The sequence below is a fragment of the Cyrtonyx montezumae genome, unplaced genomic scaffold (assembly GCF_038088225.1).
Source record: "Cyrtonyx montezumae isolate F1298 unplaced genomic scaffold, pur_monq_1.0 scaffold_1, whole genome shotgun sequence".
NCBI lineage: Eukaryota > Metazoa > Chordata > Aves > Galliformes > Odontophoridae > Cyrtonyx > Cyrtonyx montezumae.
In genome coordinates this window covers 5,193,834-5,215,886 of record NW_027071825.1, presented here as the reverse complement: position 1 = coordinate 5,215,886, position 22,053 = coordinate 5,193,834, and the positions used below count along the sequence as shown (strand labels likewise).

Below are 22,053 nucleotides of genomic sequence, written 5' to 3'. Positions count from 1 at the left end.
GAAATGGGATGATATACACGCTTTACTTTACCATTCAAGTATCACACAGTTTTTCCCACACTAACCCAACAGAATACTCACTCCTCTGCTGGGAAGTTTTGTTCCTGAGTGCACTTTATTAAGCCCCAAAGCCCAGCTTAGCCCTGCATAAACGTAGGAACAGTGACTGATATTTAGCAAAGAACGACTAGAGGGAATTGTTTAACTCATACATAGCAGAGAAGAACCAAACCAAAGCTGTCCACAAGTCCACATTGCCTATCCTTTCCCATTCAATCTTCTCTTCCAGGAAAGGATTAGAAGAATGAGCACTTAACGTACTGTCATTCATTACAAACCAAAACCATAGGGTAAATGAATTTTAGCTGGCTTCTCAGTTTAAATTTAATGACAAATACAAAAAAGATACTTTTCATAACCTTCTAGAGATTTGCATCTCCCTTCTGAATGGACATTATGTTGGCTGTATCAGTCACAGATTTATATTCATTTTAGATTGCATAATTCAGTACCAGCCTTTGAGTGTTCGGGTTTAATTTTTCATCCCTAGAAAACTGTAAACTTAAGTAGTAATACAGATAAATAAGTTCCAGTCTGTGGTGTATTGTCAGTTTCATCTTCAGCTAACAACAAGCAGAACAGTGCACAACACAGTTTTCCCAAGCCACCCATGTCTCACAGCATAACTAAACTCCAAACTCTCAAGAAAATTCTGTTGCACAGAAGTTATTTAGGGTATGTCTACGCAGACACGGACATGCCCTGTCTTCAGCCTGAGCTGCCAGGACTGCCATGGAGACACCTCAGCTCTTTGCATATGGGCTTGGGATCAAAGCCACGCTAATGCAGCTCTGTGGCTGGTGCAGGTCTGCCTGGCTTGCCTCGTGGGCTGAGTGGGCTCACATCGGCCTGCACCCAGCGTGTCTCCACATCTTACAAAGTTTATACAGTCGTCAGCTCTTCATATACAGCCAACAAGTCCTGGTGTGGAGCAGTAGAGCAGAACAAGAACAGAATTCCATAAAAACAGAAGGAGCAGAATTTTTCATTAGTGGGACATTAAAATGCCAATGCCTTTCCTTAATCAAATGACTGAAAAAAAGTATTTATATAAATATATATACATAAATATATATATGGGTAAAAGGGTACTATGAAGGAGTAGTTTTCTAGCTAAATACTAGGCTTTAACAGCATGAATAAGAATGACCCACTCAGGAATCTGAGCAGAAGGATAAGGGATTACCAGAACTGATGGTATTATGGACAGGAATCCCCTTAAAGACAGACAGTTCTATATTTAGCATATCGTATTTAATTCAGCCAACAAAACCCCAAAAGTATCAAACATTTAGAATGAGCTTTACATTAAAAAAAAAAAAAATCCAGGTCAAATTGGATATTTATATGCGACTATAAAGGGAACCATCTTTCTTTAATAGATTCTACTAAGGGAAAAAGAGCAAATATCTGCTACACGTTATTTCTTAAGTGTCCAAAAATGGTTACCATTAAATACATTTAAAATGCAATAATTATTCTGAGCTCAGCACAAGATAATTTAAGTTCCTGTAAGGCTTGTAAAACTGCATGCCTGGATATAGGAAAAACATAATCTGTTCAGTTCTAGTATTATAGGTTCATAGGTTCATGAGGTTGGAAAGGACCTACAAGATCATCTAGATGCTCAGCAGGGAGTTGGCACCATGTGAGTGGAGGCACAGTGATGGCCAGAGTGCCTGGCCTGCACTCAGCCAGCCTTTGTGGAGGCCACTGCTGGCACTGGGAGAGCTTGGTCAGAGGTTTTGTGGTAGCTTTAGCAAATTTGAGGTGCTGTTGATGGAAAAAAAAAAAAAAAGAGCTTTCCAGCTTTTCATTCACTAAACTGAGTGAGAGTTAGAGATTTTGTGATTTTCTGGTAGGTAACACTAAAAAAAGCCCCAAAGGCATCCAGACGTACTACTCTGGAGGAGCTGCAAACACTCCACTAACAGCTCGCAGATCCTGGCTCTTCCACACAGAGCCATCTCCTGGCTGAAGAGGGGAAATTCATAGTCTGGAGAGAAGTCTGGTTAACAAATCTGAGCGCCTCAAACCAGCTGATCAGCAGATCATAGCTCAAGAACTGGACCCACGTTTTTTTGAGACATGTCAGAGGACTCAAGACAGGATGCACTGAGATCCACTTCTATCACTGCTGTGAATGTGAGTGCCTGTTTGAAAGCCTGAGATATCTGCTGAAACCTATTGGATATATGAGAGGAGATGAACTATCTGCATTGCAGTAATCAGCAGAAGGTAATCAAGTCCACTGTCCCAGAGAGAATCAGTGAACTTCAGGTCTTCAGATGATCTTTCAGCTTTTTCAGTCTGAGGCAGTGTATGTGTTCAACCATGCTTGGCTTCTGCTCTCTCTCAACTCCCTTATTATTCCCATTTCCAGTATTAAAAATAGTATCCTATGTTTATACAGGAGAGAAACAGTGTGCATCTGGTATCTGCAGAGGGTAAAATCTGATTCTGTAGCAAAACACCTACCAAATATTCCCAGGGCAGATACAAACTCTGTCAAAATATTTATCTTTATTTCTTTATGTTGCTTATAGTAGTGTAGCTATTGCTGTGTGGCTACCTGTTCTCACCACAAAGAACTGCAAACTCGGTACATCACACACTTAGTGGCCAGTAATAGAGATGGGCAGGGCTAAAACTCTGACAGAGGATGGGGCAATCAAAATATCCATCTTTTAGAGCAATGCATTATGGTGTGAAGCTTGTTTATGTAACCAGATAACTTAAATATCAACTTCCATCCTTACTGAAGGCACACATCACACCAACCCCAAAGCTCACGTGGGGCTCAAACTGGCTGGCAAGTTTTACTAGTGGTTGCTTCTCAAGACTTTTGTGTGTGCAGAAAAACAATAAAAAACAGGTGATAGGAGACATCAGAAACAGGTACAAGGGCAATTCCAGGTGCTGTGACATCACTGCATAAGCTAAGGAACAATATACTGAAGAAACAGCCTCCCAGTGTTTGACTGATTTCTTCTGCAGCCAGGGAACTTTTCAAACTAACACAGTTCAATCAGAGATTCCTCAGTATCTCTCCTTCCTAAGAAAGACCATCTGCAAAGTTTCCATTTTAACTCTCTATCAGGTCACAGGGATAGCACAATTATTCACCCACTTCTGTACAAGCAGGATGTGAGCAAGTGACATATAAGTACAAGATTTCCTACTCTTGTCAATCTTCTGGACCACACACTTGGCTTGGGATTGTATAAAACAAACAAACAAAAAGGGTGTACAAGAATGTAACTACATCTGGAGTATTTTTTTTTTTTGTTTGCAAACCCCCCCCCTGAAATTTCAGTATGTAATATCAAGTAAGGGTCAGTTTGTTATACAGAGAGCTTAAGTCTTTCTTCCTTAGAAAATGGAATCTATCAATTCCAATAGTATGGCTCAGAGATTCTTAGCTGACACATCTGTAGGTAACCTATAGCTACCCCAGGCTGTGTCAGTGCAGCTCTTTCCCACTGTGACTCCTCCTCACAGCATACCAAAACCCTTAAGGGTATCTAAAGAACAATACATTTTAGGGAAGGCATGCAACTCTACTCTCTTCTGTCCTTAGAACATCACTTGCTCATGTTACATTTACGTCTTCCTTGGGAAACTCTCCTTTTATCTCTCCCTAAAAAATCTTTTATCTTGCACTGATGTTTGATTGCAGTGTGGGACAGAGCCAGGTGGTCACACTGCCAGCATTAGACACGCGCACACCTTGAATTGGCTTCGTTCTGTGAAAACCATGGGAAGTTTGATGCAAAGGTGGGATTTAAAAACAGCATTAGCACTGGATTTGTGTTTTAACTCCGAATGATCTGAAGTCATCTGTTCTTCAGATCATAACTGAAGAACATAACTTTCTCTTAAAATGAAAGACAAGTTTTTGACAGATCTATTAGGTTCCAGAAGCTGAGGTTTCAAGGAAAGGCACCAAATATTACAAGATTTTTGTCTCAGATCTGTTAAGGTAAAGTTAGCTTTGCTACTCTTCATCTCCTCTTATCTCTCTCAACACTGGGTACATGAGAGGGTTTTTGTCCATCTTACTGGCATTTGGTTGTTACTGTAATCAGCTGGAAGACATAAATGTACAGGGCTTGTCTAAAGGCAGCTGGTAGAGCACCCTGAGCACCTAGATCATCAGCTCTGCCTCTGTCAAGGTGGCACCATTCAAGCTTCCACATTTAATATATTAAGAAACCATTTTCACTTCCACATATAGCCACGCATACACCAGTAAGTCACTGGACACATGCTTTTTTCCACACTATTTCTCACTATGCAGCAGATTTCTCAAAGTGCTGCAAAAGATTATGAACTAAATGTGCTTTTTCATCTTTTTTGTGTGGTGCATTATTTCAGTTGTTTAAATTTAAGGCAGATTTTTGGTACAGTGGGTTAAATGTTCTTCAAACATTTAACTGCCATTTCTATAATACCTGTATGAAATATTAGGGAAATGTTCCTATTGATGAGAAAAGATGTCCATAGCCCTACTTTAAATATAAACGTACAGCAGTCAGTAATGTTCCTGGCTGTCTGACATTTATTCTGTTAAAAAATAGTGGTGAGTGCATGTCTTATTTAGGAAACTTCCACAGTTATTGGAACAAGCATTGTCCTTACTTACCTTGAGACAACCAGGGGGAGAATCAGCATTTTCAGCATCCTCATCAGTAACTCACCAGGAAACTGGAAATAACTAATTTCCTAGAAATACACAGAGAGATGCTTACAGTTTTGTGACAGCCTGCCCTTGCGAGTCCTGATAGAGCTGTGGGTCAAGTGGTATGAGCAGGTAAAATCTGCAGCTCTAGTAGATAAGGTGGCAAAGACTGAAGGCATTAAAAGGCTGTTTGTAAATCAATTAAGTTACATATTGTGTTGTAATTCAACAAAAAAACACACAGCATTTTTCATTGCTTTGCAAAAGAAGACAGAAATGAAACATGCTGCCTCCTGGAGACTGCTGCGAATAGGCTGCCGTGAATAATCCCTTCACTCTGCATTTTCTGTGTTTTGCTAGATGTGTATGAAGCTACTGATAGGAACACAAGTGTACAGACTGCAGTCAGGGCAGCAGAACAAAGAACTGTTTAAGCTATTGTGTTTACTAAGTGCCATCACTTTTAACTGAGGTATACACTGTGTGCTCAAAGCATTCAGCAGTGCCTGTTGTCCTGTTTACTAACAGACCCATACAGCAGTAAGAAACAAGTCACTGCAAAGAGCTTAGCTGAAGTACACTGGAGGAGAAATCCCCAAGTGACTTTAATAGCATAGTCTGTTAACAATGGGAAATCTCAGATTTATTAATATAAAATACCATCAGTGTAGCACAAACATCTGTACCCAATGGTGAAAATTATTGCCAGCATTTTCTTTAGATGTACACATTCCAAACTAACATAAAATCCAACACACATATCATAGTGTTTTTCCATACATTCAGCTTATGATCCGTACTCACAACATTACAATGGGGTCATGCTGGATTTATTAGTGTCTTAAAGACCAGAACCTTTACAATATGCACTGAGAACTGTGAAAAGCCCCCAAAAGCAGTGTGTAGATTAACAAACAAATCAAATTACACAAACTGAACAAGTACACAGACATGTTTTCTATCTCGAGTAGTCCATCCTGAAGTTCTGCAAGCTGTGATGCCTTTTGTTATGTGTTTTCCCTGCAGTGATGCACTCTGTGGTGCCGCACGTACCTGTTGGGAGAGCCGCCTCGTCCTGAGGAAGAACCCGAGGAGACAGCCAATGGTGACCGACAATACTGAGAGGATGAGCAAACCGTTTCTTTTACAAACATCCTTGATCCGAGCAAGGATCGCATCCAAACCCACCGCCATGGTGTCCTCCGTGCTCCTTGGAGAAGAATCAGCATCCCATGCAGGGAGAATCCACTCGCTTCTCTTATTGGAGAGGAACAGACCTCGCTCTGTATAGATCAGATCAAAGCACTTCCAGTTCTGCTTAGCTGACCTGCAAGGTCACCCCTCTGCCAATCGCCACCAAGCAAGCAGCTGGCATTATTGTTCCAAATTAATACCGACAATCCTATTATCGACTACATCATTAAGAGCCTGCAAGAAGATTAGGGGGCTCTGGAAAATTAGAACGGAATGCAGCAGAATTTCTAAAACAAGACTGCTTCAAAACAAAGTGACACACTCGGCGTGCATTCCCGGGTCTTCCCAGTTTGGGGTTTGGCCATCCACCCCTACAAAGGGAGCAGTAGGAATGATGCACACAAACACAGGGAAGGAACGTTAGCGCATTGTTTTTCTGTGCAGGGAAGAGCAGGTGACATTCTGAACTGGACTATCACAACAGGGCAAGCCAGGTAAAACTAGACTTCATTAATTAAAGCAGGCTTGGATTTTTTTTTATTTTCCTGAGCAAAACAAGACTGAAGGCACACCGTAAGAACCACGCATCGATCAGAAAACGCTGAAACACAGAAGGAAAGCTTTCGGCATTCGGCATTTTAATCATTTTAATTTTGGAAGCAAAACGATTTCACTTTTTCTTCCACCCCTCTGTTGATTAGAGCATGGCCAGTTTACTTTCAGAGGATTATCAGAGTAAGCCACGAGGATTGCTTTCCTTCACCGTGTCTGCCCTCAGTACCGACGCCGGTTTTTATGCTGCTCGCTGAAACGCGACAGCACAGCCCGAGCCATTCAGAGATTATTCAGCGCTTCTGCTGGAAAACACGGAACAAATTCGGGTATTGACAGTGCTTTACTCTGCGCTGCGAGGCAGCGCGAGCAGGCGCGTGCCCACGTGTGAGTGATGGGGTCCTCTGAGCCCCTCCCATAGGACGCTGCTCCCGCCCCGCAGCCGCATCCCGAGGGCGCCGCTCAGCGCGGGCAGGCGGGGCGGGGCGGCGACGGGCCAACATGGCGGCGCGGCGACGGGCCAACATGGCGGCGCGGCGGCTGGTGCTGGAGCGGGCGGCGGTCCCGTGTTGGCGGCGGGCTTACAGCAGCGCGGGCACCGCCGAGTTCCTGCACCGCAGCATCGTGCCCACCATGCACTACCAGAAGAGCCTGCCCAGGTACCGCGGGACGCTGCGCTGTGAGAGCAGCTGGCAAAGCGGGGGGTCCTGTGCGGAGCAGCGCTGGGCCCGCGGGGCTTTGCGGGTCCCTTCCAACTCGGGATGTTCTGCGATTCGGTGGTTCCGTGAAATTAAACCTCTCTTCTGCGTGGCTGCTGCTCCTTGCAGCTGTTTGTGTGGCTGCGTTGCCTGCAGGAAACCCTTCCCTGCAATACGAGGCAGTCGGGTTATGCTGCTCGTGAGAACTTTATGCTGTGATAACATAAATTCATCTGTTCCCTCTCTCCTCCTTGCACAAGAAACCATTGAGATAATAAGGGGTGTAGGGAAGGATAGAGAACACGGGAGAGAAATGCGACCACGGTGTGAGAAGCTGAATCTTCATCGATAGCATTTCTGAAGTGTCTCTTCCCCTTTCTGCAGACTGCCCATTCCCAAACTAGAAGATACAATTAGGAGATATCTGAGCGCCCAGAAACCTCTTTTAAATGATGACCAGTTCAGGTATGGACAAGTAAGACATAATGCAGTATCATTTATTGTTTCAAAGCTGAGCATTATGTATCGTTAATACGAATTGTGACAGCATTTCACATCTTTTCTGATTGCTGTAGGAAAACTGAAGAACTTGCTCATCAGTTTGAAAAGGGAATTGGAAGAGAGCTGCATGAACAACTAGTTGCTCAAGACAATCAGAACAAGCATACTAGTTACATCACAGGTATGTTGACCAAGGGGTACTCTGCTTCTATAGAGCTGTGAAGGTGGTGAAGGGTCTAAAGGGCAAGCTGTGTGAGGGACAGCTGGGGTCCCTCTGTTTAAGCGCAGAGCAGAGGGGCCTGAGGTGAGGGGAGGCCTCATGATGACTGCAGCTGTTCACAGGGAGAGGAGGGATGGAGGGCTTGAGCTCTGCTCTCTGTTGACTGTGACAGGGCCTGAGGGAGCAGCGGGGAGTTGCATCACGGAAGGGTCAGGTAGGGGTGAAGGAAAGGTTCTGCCCCAGAGGATGGTGGGCACAGCTCTGAGCTGCTGGTGCTCAGGAAGCCACTGCTCTCTTAGGGTTTGGTTTTTGAGTGGTCCTGTGTACAGCTAGGGTGTGGACTTGGTGATCCTTTGGTGAACCTTTCCAACTCAGGTTATTCTGTGTTTCTGAGATTCAAATTGGATGCAGAAGGAGTCTTTAGGTCATCATACTTGATAATAGGCAGCTCATAATGCTACAAATAAAATGGGTTAAAGCTTAAGCTCTCTGTTGCATAAGCTTGGAATAACACAGCTTTGATTATTGCCTGTGACGGTATTTGGGCAAATTCTGAATCTTTGGTTGAATGAAGAAGGCCAGAATTTTGCAGGATGGTAGAATGTTGCTAAACAAGAATTGCTGTCCTAAAGACTTTTTTTTTTTTTCTTTTTGAATAGGAAATGCTCAGGTCATTAGTAAAATGCAGTTGAAAAGGGAGGGAAAGAACAGTGGTGCTATTGGAGTGAAAAACAATGGAAGGAATTGATCAGCCATACACCTAATCTGTAAAACGAGTTAATTATGCAGGTGGCTCTCTTAAGGAAATGAAAGCAATAGTTTTCAAGGAATTCCAAGTTACTTAGCAAGAAAACTGAACTGTGAGGGAGGTCAGAAAATAGAGGCAGAAGTGGTCAGTACTCAGGACTTGAAACAACACCCTCCAAAAAAAGAAAACAAACCAACAAAAAAAAACCAACAACTCAACAACCAGAAAGCCGTATTCTTATGAAAAGAAACTGAGGGAGACAGAAAGTGGAAGATGAGAGTAAAGGAATACAGATTGAGAGCTTTTAGGTTATCCTTCTTAATTGTTGCTTCCAAATGCAGACGTGTGCTTATGAAAGTTTCAAATGTATGAGTAGCAACAAAGGTGGAAATACTCATGGAAGTAGGAGGTCGCATGTCGTCCTCACCGTCTGCTGAGGCTTCCCATTAGGGTGCTGGCTTAGCAAGCTGCCCAGCAGCCACAGATTCTGTACAGAATAGCAGAGTGTTTCATTTAAACTGCTGTTCAGTTTATTAGCTTATTCTATCCATTCTCTTTGTACACTAGGTGGGGTTTTAACTGCTGCTGACTCTGTGGTGTTTGTCAGTGCTAACCAACATGCTTCTACTATGTGTCATTGAACTACAGAGCATTTATCTTCCTTTTATGTAGTTATAATTCTTTTTTTAGGCCTCATAAAGGACGTGTTCTACTTGAAATTGGTTTCTGAAAGTATGTATAGCTGTCCCCATTATTGACTTTGAAGACCAAGTTTAAAAGGCTACATGACAACGAGGAATGTGATTACTAATCAGTGAGAAACAGGAATTATAATTGTGACTTAGATCCTTGTGTTACTCATTGCCCTTCTTACAGCCTGTCTCTGAGAGGAAGTTGGTGTCTGTTTGCTTCCTTTGTCTGCTTCCAGACAGCATGTAATACCAAAACTTACTTCATTAAGAGCTGTTAACAATAGAGGCAACTTAAACCAACCAAACAAACAAACAAAACAACACCCTTCCTGCCTTAGCTTCCTGGCGTTTTGTTTCTCAGAGACAAATATGAAGGCACGACCACGTTTTAGAGGTATGATGGACTCCCTTGGTTATGGCAAGGACAAAACCTTGGTGTCACATTTGTGCTTCTTCATCGTGTGGCTTGTCGACGTGTAAAGTGAGACTGACTAAAAGACCTGTGTGTATCAAATGTAAATTTCAGCCTGGAAGAGTTACCTTGAGGTTCACCCATCATTTTGCCAGTTCTCTTCAGTGCTGTTAGTTTCAGTGGATAGAAAGAGAAATAAGTTACCATTTATTAAAGACATAATGGAAAACATGGAAATTTTCACCTATTGTTGATGACATTGACAATCTTTATAGAGATGGCTCTAAAACCAGTACTTTTACAATTAACCAGCAGTACTCTCTTCATAATTGGAGGCTGGGAGAATCCTTGGGGGAATTATTGTGTATGTTTCTCTTGTTCATATGCACTGCGGTAGGTGTTTATTCTTGATCGCTGTTTGAGGCAGGATATTGACTTTTTGAACAACTATCTGATTCAGAATGCTGCTGTTATGTTCTGACCTGTTTCTCAACTCTCTGTTTTCAGGTCCCTGGTTTGATATGTACTTAAAAGCACGTGAACCTGTTGTTTTGAATTTTAATCCATTTATGTCTTTTAATCCTGATCCAAAATCTGAATATAACGATCAGCTCACACGAGCTACAAACATGACTGTTTCTGCTATACGTTTTATGAAGACCTTCAGGGCTGGTTATCTTGAACCAGAAGTTTTTCACCTCAATCCTGAAAAAAGTGACACTCAGCTCTTTAAAAAAATTATCCGATTTGTGCCTTCTTCACTTTCTTGGTTTGGTGCCTACATGGTCAACGCATATCCCCTAGATATGTCACAGTATTTCAGGCTTTTCAATTCTGCACGGCTGCCTAAACTCAACAGAGATGAGCTTTATACAGATGAAAAGGCAAAACATTTACTGGTACTGAGAAAGGGAAATTTTTATGTATTTGATATTATTGATAGAGATGGCAATATGCTGAAACCTTCAGAAATACAAGCACACTTGAAATACATCCTTAGTGATAACAGTCCAGCCTCGGCCTTTCCTCTTGGCTACCTCTCCAGTGAAAACCGAGATACGTGGGCACTGCTGAGAAAGGATCTACTGGATAATGGCAATGAGGAAGCTCTTCGAAAAATAGACTCTGCTGTGTTTTGTCTCAGTTTGGATGATTTTCCCATCAAAGACTTGGTGCACTTGTCTCACACTATGCTGCATGGAGATGCTGCTAACCGCTGGTACGACAAATCCTTCAATCTTATCATAACTAAAGATGGCACTGCAGGAGTCAATTTTGAGCATTCCTGGGGTGATGGTGTGGCTGTGCTCAGATTCCAGAATGAAGTCTTTAAAGATAGCACCAAAGCACCAGCTGTCAGCCCTCAGTCCCAGCCTGCTTCAGTAGACTCTTCCACAGTGGTACAGAAACTTGACTTCAAGCTGAATGATGCCTTAAAAGCAGCAATTACCAAAGCAAAGCAGAATTTTGATGCCAATGTAGAAGGGCTGTCTCTTAATATGATTCAGTTCCAGGAAGGGGGCAAGGAACTGCTAAAGCAGAAGAAGGTAAGCCCAGATGCTGTGGCTCAGCTTGCCTTCCAGATGGCTTTCCTTCGGCAGTACAGTCAGACTGTTGCTACCTATGAATCTTGTAGTACTGCAGCTTTCAAACATGGGCGCACAGAAACTATACGTCCTGCCTCTATCCATACAAAGAAATGTTCGGAGGCTTTTGTCAGGGAACTGTCCAAGCATAGCACAGAAGAGCTTCAGGAGTTGATTGTGGAGTGCTCGAAGTACCACGGCCGTTTGACGAAAGAAGCTGCTATGGGTAAGTAGGACTGAACCAAACACTCTTCTTTTGGAACTGTTTGTTAAACTTGCTGTAAAAATTTCCTTCACACCTAAATAACCAAATTTCGATGGAGGCCTAATATTCACACGAACAACAAGAGGTAGCAGAAGGATACAGCTTAAAGCCCGTTCTCTGAGATTCATTTTTTCACTGGGTGGGAATGTCTTCGTGCTCCTGGTTCACTGTTAACGTGCCTAGATGGTTTTTATACTTCAGATTTTGTCCACAGAGCAGTTGGGTGATTTGAAGCACTAACAAATACCTAACTGCACACTGTATTCTCCAGGGCAACCAGGAACTTTGGCTTTATGACTGAAGAGTTGCTCATTTATGCCTGCAGGGTTATAAGGCTGTAACAGCTTCCAAATTCAAACTGATTCTTCAGCTGTGCTACTCCTGGTATTTTTCTTTTGAATTGACCTTTCCAGAAGTATCACTTGCTTCAGTAAAGTCAAGGAGACTACTGAACATCAGCCAACAGAGCCTAAAATTTGCCTCTTTCTAATGATGCAAAATCCTCTTCCTTTTTAGATGAATAAATTTTAGGAAGTCCTTTATCCGTTTTGAACAACCTGGAAATGTTCAGATAATTAGTTAATCAAATAATTCAACCCATTACTGAAGTTGTCTGTTAACACTGCAGTTTGGTTTACTATGATGATTCCTGGTTGAGGCTAGCAGTGACACAGCAAGCCCAAGTTTCCTGGCATAGGTGCATCAGAAGTGCAGAATGTCTGGGTTATGAAAAATTATTTCTTGCTAATTCTGAAGAAATTCTGAGCTCTACAGACTTTTTGCGACTTAAGAGCAATGTGAGGTCTAAAGAAGTGAGTTTACTTCCCACAAAAAGTAATCATATCTCTAATGCTTGTTTTATTTCAACAGGTCAGGGATTTGACCGACACCTGTTCGGGTTGCGCTGCTTGGCCTTATCCAAAGGTATTGCACTGCCTGATTTCTATCAAGACCAAGCCTACGCTCGGCTTAATTACAACATCATTTCTACAAGCACATTGGTTAGTCCAGCCGTGCAATTAGGAGGATTTGGCCCAGTGGTGCCTGATGGCTTTGGAGTAGGATATCAAGTACATGATGATTGGATAGGGTGCAACGTTTCCTCTTACCCAACTAGGAATGGTAAAGAGTTCCTTCAGTGTATACACAAGTCACTAGAAGATATTTTTAATGTTTTAAAAGGCAAGAAAGTTGGTAGTTAAGAAATAAAAGATAAATATGTTCTTAAAACACATTTAGAATAAAAAGCACTGTTAACAAATTCATGAACTCTAACATTTTTGTTGTGAGTTTCAGCACCTTTAAAATGATTGATCTTAAAACGATACAAGCAATAGTTTTAAATCTGAAGGAGTGATTACATATGCACTCTTTCATTAAGCTTTCTTACAAAGATGTCACACTTACTTTTCTATCTGGACTTGAATAAATATCAGAACTGGTTGTACCTCAACAGTTTGAAGCCTTTCCAACATAACAATTTCTGAGAAATGAAAGATGAAATGAGAGGCTTTAACTAAGCTGCAGTCACCTGCTGTGCTGTTAAATTGACTGGAAGAACTCTATTGTAATAAAGCTGTCTATCAGTAACTATAAAGTTCTTTTATTACCATATCAAAATTGTACAGTATGAGTAGTCCATTATCAATAGCTTGTATTTCTTATATGGGTTATAAAGAACACTTCTGAAAGTGTGCTACAATGTCTCTCACATTCCATATGTGAAGTCTGTCCAATAATGTGCTTTTGTTTCTCTGTGTACACTTGCTCTTGTGCCTTAAAAAAGAAATATCACTGAACTCCTTCTGGGGTTCTCTCTGCAAAGTTCTTCCTAATGCAGGAACCTTAGCACAGCATTTTCTTGAACTTTCCCCTTGCTCTTTACTTGTCTTCTGTCAACTGTGAGTTTAGATGTCATTTGTTGTACCAAATGCCAGAGTTTTACAGCTTACAGATGTATCTTTAATGCATCAGGGTTTGTAGTAGGAGTTCTGAAGACAATGTCTTCGCAGAAATCTCTGAAGGATTGCAAGAGAGCTTGAGTGTACACATCATTAAATCTTAATCACACACATCTTGGATTCAAGATCAAACCAGTGCACACAAGTTCTTCCTGCTGTTCCTGGCTCAGACTCTGGCAGCTAAAGTGGGTGGGAACAAATGGGACCTTTTAGCCAAGGTGTTCGAAGTAGTTTGGAGTCAAATGCCCTTTGCTGAAATCTCACCTTTTGCAGTCAGTTCTTCCTGGTACAGACAACTTGAACTCTTCAGTCTTTTAAACCTTCATAACTTCCATATTGTTTTTATTCTGGTGAGTCTTTCTTTGTAGCTGAATTAGCATCGTAGTGCTTGCTTCTGGAGCTCTATGGAAGTAATGCTTCTTCCAGCATAGTCCAGTGTGTCATGGACAGCCAAACATACTGGCAGAACTTGCAGACTGAGTATGTTGGTAGGATGTGCCATGAGTTTTAAAGCTCAGAAACGTATTCACCTTTACCCTTCTTTTGTGTATCTCAGCTTCCAGATTTGCTTGGTGTCTTTATTTAGTGCAGGAAGTGTAAGCAACACCATAGCATGTACTGCAAGCACCAGGAAGGGGAGACACAGCTTAAAATACATAACCCCAAAGGCTTATGAACTTCTCCTTGTCAGGGCTTTTTCCTCTGCAGCCTGTGATGTACTGTTGTAGTTTTCAGTTGAAAAGTATTTAAAACTTGGTTTAACACTTACCAGGATTATCCTTTCCATTTGAACAAAGAAGGGAAGGTGATCATTTTGGCAGATGAATAAACAAATATAATCAGTGCAGAAAAACTTCTTTGAATGAAGTTAACAAGAGAAAGTATTTATTTTTTAAACATGAGAACAATGTGCAAGATTGTGAAAGTGTTTGCCAGGAAGCAGAAAGCCTGTCTGCAACTAGAAGTTACCTAATAATGTATTCAGAAGGGTAACTTTATTTTCAGAAAGCTTAACAGCTAGCTGTAAGTGTCAATAGCAGTTAAGCTTATTAAGTATTTTCAGAAAAGTCACTTCTGTGTCTTTTGCTTTCTGACAGTTCAGTGTATACTTTATTGCTTCAGCAGTTTGTATTCTCTCTTTACCAATGCTCTTAGCCATCTCCTAGGTATAGTGGGTGAAAAGCCCTTATTTGCTAGGCACTGGAATGTGGTTATTTCTTGACAACTTAAACTAATTAAAACTTAAGGGTGGTGAGTCATCTAAACACTGAATACAGCCCGTGTCAACCACGTGTATTCCTAAAACAGACAACACTAAGAAAACATTTGAGTTCAGCCAGGCATGTGTATAACTCAGTGTGTACTAAGACCATCTCAGAGCTCTCTGAAAACTCTTTTATTAGACATTCCACAGACAGTAAGTACAATTTGATGAGGTTTACATTTGTGAAGTTTGACCGTGTGAAAAATAACTCTGGGGAAACTCACTCTGATGTTTTCAGCTCCCTCCTCAATAAGCATGCCAAGGTTTGTTAGCAGTATGAACATCAGCATTTAACAAATTTATGGGTAACTTCATAGATTCCAACAGATTCCTTTGTTTTTTCATCATAGTCATTCCAGTCCTGTAGGAATTAAGATTTCATAGCGTTAGCCACAGATGATAGATGACAATAGTGTCTAAATCACAGACTGGAATTAACTGAAGCTAAGCTTCACTCAAAGTTTGGGTCTTACTGATTACATGGTGCTTCCAACATAAACCTAAGCTGTATTCTAATTTTCGAGAGAAGCAAGAGCACTGACCTGAAATGGACTGACCTAAATGGACTTCAGTGTTTTTATCTTAACAAACTTAAAAAATAAAAAGCAGTCCACAGCCTGTAGTGGACAAAACAGCAACCACGGCAGATGAAAGGATTATCTATCATTTACAATACCCTGATCACGTGGTTCAGCAGACAAGCAGATCCCTGCCAAGTAGGATACAGGGGAACAGATTTGACCTTGAGATTCTTGCTCACAGCCAAGGAAGATTTGCAATGCTGGAGTCATTATCCTGTGCTTTGAAGGAGAGTGTCTTTATCTTACTTTTTAATATCCCTCTGCAGAGGAAAAACTACAGACATCTTAAAGAAATGAGTTCACCACTCTGAGTAACAGCAGTTATTTAGTGCTGTGGGTATTTGCTCTTTGGAATTTCTGAATGACTTAGAGGCTGCATTTCTGTCTTTGTTAGCTCCCAGAATACAGAATGTACACTATAAAATGAAACTCTTAATAGTGCTGATTATTCACAGCTGTATTTTCTCTCTCCAGTTATGACTTTCCCATATCTACATGAAAGTGCAAAACTAACCTCTCAAGTGCAAGGTACATATTTCAGGCTAGTGTTGTAGGGAACGAAAGCTAGATTATTAGAATTACTAATGAAACTAAGAACATACCTTTTCTAACAAGTTTATGTCATTGAAAGGTGTGCCAGACTCTGCACCTTCAGCAGCAAATCCTGCCTGCAAACACATTTGCAGTAAGTTTTTAAGAGTAAGTTGTGAGAAAATATTAAGGATGATCATTGAGATACTTAAAGACAGTAACACTGCACGTTTTTATTGTATTTCACCTAAATTAGGTAGGAAAAAAAGCCAGTCTGTTTCCTAGACAAGGGTCGTGTATGGGGATCGCTAGGTCATGGCCTGAAAACCAGGTGAGGAGTAGCTAATCCAGGGCACACAGGTGCAAGCAGTGCACCTAGGCAACCAGGAGGGTGGGACCAGGAGGGGTCTACCCCTCCTCACTCTCATTTAAGGGATAGCAGCTGAGGAAGCAGGACCTCTATTTGGAGACTGCCCCTTCTGGAGCATTTTCCAACCTTCAGAAAGGGTAAGTGACTTGTCCCTGTATTGTTTTCTGTACTGTATCTCAACAAATACCTGTATGAGTGTGTTGTATCCTGGTAGAACGCAGTATCGTTGCCTTCCCTTGCTCTGCAGGTCAGTATGATGCTGTGATACCTCCCCCCCAAACACACGCACGCTTGTGAAATGAGTGGTCTTGATACAAACAACCACAGTGTAAAATAAGGTAACACTGCTCTTCTATGTTTCCTACCAGAAAAGTACCTTCAATAGTTCATCTAAAACTTAAAAAGTGAATTTGAGATCTATCAGTGTTCAACTACTAATAGCTTTCATTTGTATTTAGAATTTATACAGGCATTATGTATATAGCAGCTACATAATAAACTCACTCTGAGGAAACATAGAAGTATGGAAAAGAGTTAACTGTTCTGGTTTAAAAAATGATTGTAATCCAAGCTGCTCTACAGAAGGAAGTAGCCTATATGAGATTTAGGTACAGAAGTGACTAACAAGCCTTGAATGAAAGGAGGATCTGTTAGCTAACTGAACAAATAGCATCCAAACTTAAGAGTTCATCTCTATTGCTACTGTTCCTGTTTTTAAAGAGGTGAAGGAAAAGATAGGGATAGCTGTAGGAGGGAAAATGTATATCAGATTTTTCTGTTAAAACATCTGTCATAAGGGCTTACAGTTATCAAGCTGTAAAATAAATTTAATAAAAGTCAACCACCTCAGTAGCATACAGGAAGGTTTCTTGTATTGCTGCTTCTAATCCCAGAGTTTTACTGGGAAGCATCTAGGGAGGAAAAGTGGTTTCTTGGTCTTCTGCTATGGATCTGCACCAGTGTTTTTAAGAAATCTCTGCTGGTACCAGACAGGCACCTCACAGTGTAGGAATGTGTTGTATAATACTTTAGGATTTAGTGGAAGGTTAAGCATTTAGGAGTTAAACAGACCACAGTGTGTCAGCAGTGACAACGGGAGAGCTGTCTGCAAGGCATGGTGTAAATGTGCCCTGTATGTAATTGTCAGAAGCCCAGTTCAAAGGAATTGCTGCAGCTGAGGAAGATCACCATCGTGGGTGAAAAAAGGCAGAGCTGAAGTATAGAACAAAGAGTAGAAAAAGAGATATTCACCAGCACTCCAAGGAACAACAAGCCATGTGATTGAATTTCAAGCTCCTATACCAGATGTGTTCTTACAGCTTTGGCTTCAAAACAGATTCATTTCACTGCTGAAGGAATCTGGGAAATGCAGTGCCTTGTCTGCCCTCTGCTGACTGACGAAGGACCTACAGTTACAGCAAAAATTGCTGTTGACTTTAAAGCAGTGTACTGTCACGCATCTGCTACCAGTGTAACTAACTAGTATTGTTGGCACACAGCAAACATGCTGAAGGTTTAAGAGAAATTTTATAAAGCCTCCATGCTAAGTTGGCCTCGGCTTGGTTTATATAAAAAATAATAATTCTATAATTCTATGCAGGAAAGACAGGCTGGCTTGGATTGTATCAAATACAACATGTTTATGGAACTGTAAGGAACCACAGAAGTACACATATTTGTTCATTTAGGCATCAGAAAATCTGCGTGGGGATTCAAGTGTAGTCTCCAGTTGACTGCACAGACTAAACTTAGGGAGTATTATATGAAAAGCTTATGACAACTGTGAAGTCTTTGTTCTGTAGATAAAAGTGACAGGTAGGATGCAGATCTGTAAACATCTGCATCTCAGAGGTTTCTCACAAATTCTACTAGTTCCTAGTTCTAACTGGCTTCAAAGCCTTCAAACAGGAGTAAGCTAAGATCCCTTGTGTTCCTCAAAAAGATGAACTCCACTTAAAATAAAAAATGATGACCTCCTCCTGCAGCACGATGCTGTGGTGACTTCATTTATACCTAATTCCTTGTAGGATCAGCTTTTTTCATGTTTGTTACTGTAGTGGCACAGTCTGAGGGGAGGATAAGACAAGTTTATATTTGTCAGTCTATTTACAACTAATCCGACTGGAATAATAGGTTAAATATAGTAAGGAGTTAGCTTGCATACAACATGACCATGCACACACAAATGAATCACTAGGAACTGGCTTGGCAGTGAATAATTTTACATGCTTCTGAAGCACATGTGCAAAGAATTCCAGAGTTGTTCAGCTGTTGGTGTTTTTCTGAAGTTGAATAAAGTACTGTGGAGAAGATGGAAAATGGGAGAGATCCAGGATGTTCCAGGAAGAGCAGCAGCATTTTAAAAACTATATATTTTAATTGCTCTAGTAAGTGCTCTTAAAAACTGATTAACAAATCCCAAGTGTGAACTCACCTGTGGTTGAAAATCAACTGGTTCCAAACCTCGGCATTCAAACTCCACTATTGTCTTGAATTTCTCACTGTCTTCAGCCTATAATTGAGTCAGAATACTGTTAGAATACTGAATTCAGCTAATAAAGACAGTGACAGGTCTGGGAATGAACTGCTTTAGAGACAGTACTATCAACTCTGGTGCCCCAAGTGACAGCAGACTCCTAGGGTTTGTTTAATAGGTTGTAATTAACTGAATGTCTTGATCTGCCCCAAGGAAGCCTTCAAAAGGACACAATTGCCTGTGATTTGAGTCAGATCATTACAGAGCTACTGTTAACTGCAAATTTTGTTCTTCATTAGACTGCAGAAGTCTATAAGAGTTTTTTTTATCATGTGAACATACGTACTTTAAGTATTCTTGAAAGAGGAATGCAATGATATGGCAAGAACCCACAACATTATTGATGTCTACTCATCTTTCACTAATATAAGAGAAGACAAACTTACGTTGTACGGTTTGATTGTCTGACTTAAAATATCTAAAAAATAAAGAACAACAGAAGTGTAAAAGTGAGTGGCATCACATCTTCAGAGTACAGCACAAACCAAGCAATTCCTGCAGCCGTTCTTCAAAAGACAGAATTACTCTTACTTCTCCAGAGAAGTTTGTTACACCATTTTGTTACCCTACCAATAAAATATTACTGAAGTGATGCTTTTGTGAAGTGACCTAAAGGATGAGTTCTGTTCCTGCAGAAACCTGAACTCAGCAGGAGGCCTGAGAACCCATCAGCTGCAAGGAGCATCACTGTACAATTCTTTCTGCCTGTGTATCTCCAGCTTTACCCCCAAAGCTGCCTTTGTGGGAATCCTGTGTAGGGCACACAGCAGCAAAGATCCTGCAAGTAACTTTCGAAGCCATGTATTTAGTTTATTAGTGTTTAATGCATTTCATGGGAATTGTAACTAATAGCCTAGCTCATCCTGCACTTTTCTTTATAATTTTTCTTTATAGTATGTCTTTATAAAGCTTACATTTCTAAGCACGTACCAATGGAGTTCTCCCTGGAGCACAGCTTGCATTTCTGCACCATAGTGGCACTTCCTCTGCCTCCTTTCAGGGGAGCACTGTCCTACAAACCATAACAATGCAGACATATTTAATTCTGTTTAGAAACTAGAGATGTGTAATTCTCCAGTAATTGTTTTAGATTTAAAACACTGAACAATGTTATAGTTATGTCCTGTACGTACAGGTGTATTGCATTAATAACTCAATATGCATTCAGTAGTATTCAATAGAGATGATTATTCTTTTCCAATAACAAAGCCTTTTCTTATCCCTGACAAATTTATTCTGGCTTATTTCATTTAACTTTTGGAATATGAAATGCAACAGCTTTTCCTGAACGTGTATGATGGTTCAGTGCAGGTCACCAACAGGGACGCTTACCATCAGCCGGAGGTACTGCCATTTTTCAGAGACTTCACCGCAGTTCCCACATTTCAGCTGAAAAAGAACACAAATCAGCGAATTTACGTGCATTGGGTGGAAGATGTACAAGACGCGGCCACTATGTAGAATATTATGGGAAGAACGCAGCTTGTCGCTTCCTGCAGCTGTGTGCTGGGGATGTCAGCATCCTCACCTGCAGCATCAGCAGTGCAGGCACCGACACTGGGAAAGAACCCAGCAGCTAAAGCGTGCCAAAGCGGCGTGCGCCGTGTGCCGCGCCGAGCAGCACCGCGCCCGGCACCATCCAGGCTCGGAGCGGCGCTCCCTGCCCTGCAGCCCGCACCTTGAGGTACCAGCGGAAGTCCTCTCCCTCGGCCCGCAGCCGGGTGATGTTCTCCAGGGTGGCGCGGAGCTGCAGCCCGATCCTCTGCAAGGCAAGAGGCAGCGACAGCGCGTCGGCTCGGCTCGGCTTAGCCCGGCCCGGCCGCCGCCCCGACCTACCCCCATGGCACCCTCCCGGCCGTGCGCTTTTGCCCACAGTCAAGATGGCGGCAGCTGCTCTTTGCCGACCGGATGCCGAGCTGCCCACAGCCAAGATGGCGCCCGGCGGCACGGCCTGCCACCTCCCCGAGCAGGAGCGGGGCCAAGTGGGAGGAATGGCGAGCGGCTGAGGGACGGGGTGGGAAGGCGGAAAGGTTCTCTGTCAGATTGTGGCCAGAGGAGGGAGAACCTGAGGGAGGGCTTCGGCAGAGGAGCTAAAGCGTAAGATAAGCTTCAGAAATTAGCATGCTGACCCATAACCTGCTTTTTTTTTATTGTGTAGGAAACAGCACATTATGTTGAGCAGAATGGAGAACTGCTATAAGCTTCCTACTCAAGTAATATGGATTTCAGCTACAGAGGATTCATCCAGATGCTCTGTAGTACCTTCAGTCACAGAGCTGATGCTGTGCCTCAGGTAAGGCACAGTAACTGCCCTTGTACAGTGTTCATCTATTAGTAACCTGGAGTTGCTTATCTTAAGCTCCATATAAGAAGTCTGTTAATTCATTTATCACATTAAAAGTTGTCTAAAGTTAAATTAGTCCTGCCACATTGCAGGGAAGTTACTAATCTGGGTCTGGTTTTGATAACATTCCCATTACAGTTAGTGTACCTTACATATTGCAGAAGTTTTAAGCAAGTTTCACCACGGCTCTCAAGTTTTGCATCTTGCAATGACTTTCTTCCATCTCCAAGCTTAACTGGGGAGTTAAAAACAAGAAACCCTCCTCCGCTCACCATGAGGCAGCGCCAGTATGTCAGGCTGACAGACACCCAGTTCAAGTTCACATTTGTAATGAAAGCCATCCATCTGCTTCCTATAGTGCTCGCAGAAGTTACCACTTTGAGACACATGCTTGGTCCTCCTCCAAGCCTCTTAAGTAATGCTACACAAAAGTTGTGCCAGCCTTGAACTTAACGCATTCTACACTTCTAATTTCAGTTCTTCAAAGAGAAGCTGCACAGGAGCATCAGTGAAAACCCTGGATGGCTCCTGCACAGTCTACCATCTACTTCTGCTCTAAAGGCAAGTGGGCATAACAGGAGGTTGTTACAACTTATATCTCTGCTATAACCATGTGTCATCTGCAGTCAGGGCTTGAGTTATTTTGATTAGGCCCTCCTTGTATACCAATTGTTATAGTAACAGAAGTTTATCTTGGCAACTGACAGAACTATATTTTCACAGAGCTACACTTAATTCTATCCTTTGCCACTGCATAGATAGAGAAGTGAAATATACCTTCGTGATACAAGAGAAATAACATATCCTAATTGTACCATGATAAAAGATGTATTAGGAAGTCAGTTTATCACCAGAAA

At 41.8% G+C, this 22,053-nt stretch overlaps 3 protein-coding genes across 5 annotated transcripts in view; 1 reads left to right on the top strand and 2 right to left on the bottom strand.

The window, feature by feature from the left end:
• Nucleotides 1-5,989, bottom strand: part of SLC1A7 (solute carrier family 1 member 7) — a 44,037-nt gene extending 38,048 nt beyond the window's left edge. For both annotated transcript variants that reach the window (XM_065746157.1, XM_065746167.1), the window contains exons 1-2: nucleotides 5,795-5,989; nucleotides 4,706-4,785 (exon numbers count right to left, since the gene is read on the bottom strand). In XM_065746157.1, coding sequence (XP_065602229.1) covers nucleotides 4,706-4,785; nucleotides 5,795-5,935 — 221 coding nt within the window. In that variant the 5' untranslated portion in view covers nucleotides 5,936-5,989. The remainder of the gene's footprint in view (nucleotides 1-4,705; nucleotides 4,786-5,794) is intronic.
• A 1,021-nt stretch (nucleotides 5,990-7,010) lies between these two features.
• CPT2 (carnitine palmitoyltransferase 2) lies at nucleotides 7,011-13,094 on the top strand. The gene is made up of 5 exons (XM_065738699.1): nucleotides 7,011-7,146; nucleotides 7,570-7,650; nucleotides 7,761-7,867; nucleotides 10,266-11,570; nucleotides 12,480-13,094. Exons 1-5 carry the CDS (start codon nucleotides 7,013-7,015, stop codon nucleotides 12,809-12,811), a joined length of 1,959 nt encoding a protein of 652 aa, XP_065594771.1. The 5' UTR covers nucleotides 7,011-7,012; the 3' UTR covers nucleotides 12,812-13,094.
• A 1,339-nt stretch (nucleotides 13,095-14,433) lies between these two features.
• On the bottom strand, nucleotides 14,434-20,756 carry CZIB (CXXC motif containing zinc binding protein). 2 transcript variants are annotated; one of them, XM_065738669.1, is made up of 8 exons: nucleotides 20,689-20,756; nucleotides 20,531-20,614; nucleotides 20,185-20,241; nucleotides 19,783-19,864; nucleotides 19,239-19,270; nucleotides 18,751-18,828; nucleotides 16,018-16,083; nucleotides 14,434-15,195 (listed from the first exon to the last, which is right to left on the bottom strand). In XM_065738669.1, the coding sequence occupies exons 1-8, from the start codon at nucleotides 20,692-20,694 to the stop codon at nucleotides 15,118-15,120; spliced, it is 483 nt and encodes a 160-aa protein (XP_065594741.1). In that variant the 5' UTR covers nucleotides 20,695-20,756; the 3' UTR covers nucleotides 14,434-15,117. The 2 variants fall into 2 exon arrangements, with proteins under 2 accessions (XP_065594741.1, XP_065594748.1); XM_065738676.1 differs by lacking the exons at nucleotides 20,531-20,614; nucleotides 20,689-20,756 and adding an exon at nucleotides 20,381-20,395.
• Between the last annotated feature and the right edge of the window lie 1,297 nt (nucleotides 20,757-22,053).

Coding starts and splice junctions, on each gene's coding strand:
- CPT2 (XM_065738699.1), top strand. CDS start 7,013: ATGGCGGCGCGGCGGCTGGTGCTGGAGCGGGCGGCGGTCCCGTGTTGG. Junction 7,147..7,569: donor TACCAGAAGAGCCTGCCCAG/GTACCGCGGGAC, acceptor CCCTTTCTGCAG/ACTGCCCATTCCCAAACTAG. Junction 11,571..12,479: donor GACGAAAGAAGCTGCTATGG/GTAAGTAGGACT, acceptor TTATTTCAACAG/GTCAGGGATTTGACCGACAC.
- CZIB (XM_065738669.1), bottom strand. Junction 18,829..19,238: donor AGACAATCAAACCGTACAAC/GTAAGTTTGTCT, acceptor ACTCAATTATAG/GCTGAAGACAGTGAGAAATT. Junction 16,084..18,750: donor CAGTTGATTTTCAACCACAG/GTGAGTTCACAC, acceptor ATGTGTTTGCAG/GCAGGATTTGCTGCTGAAGG.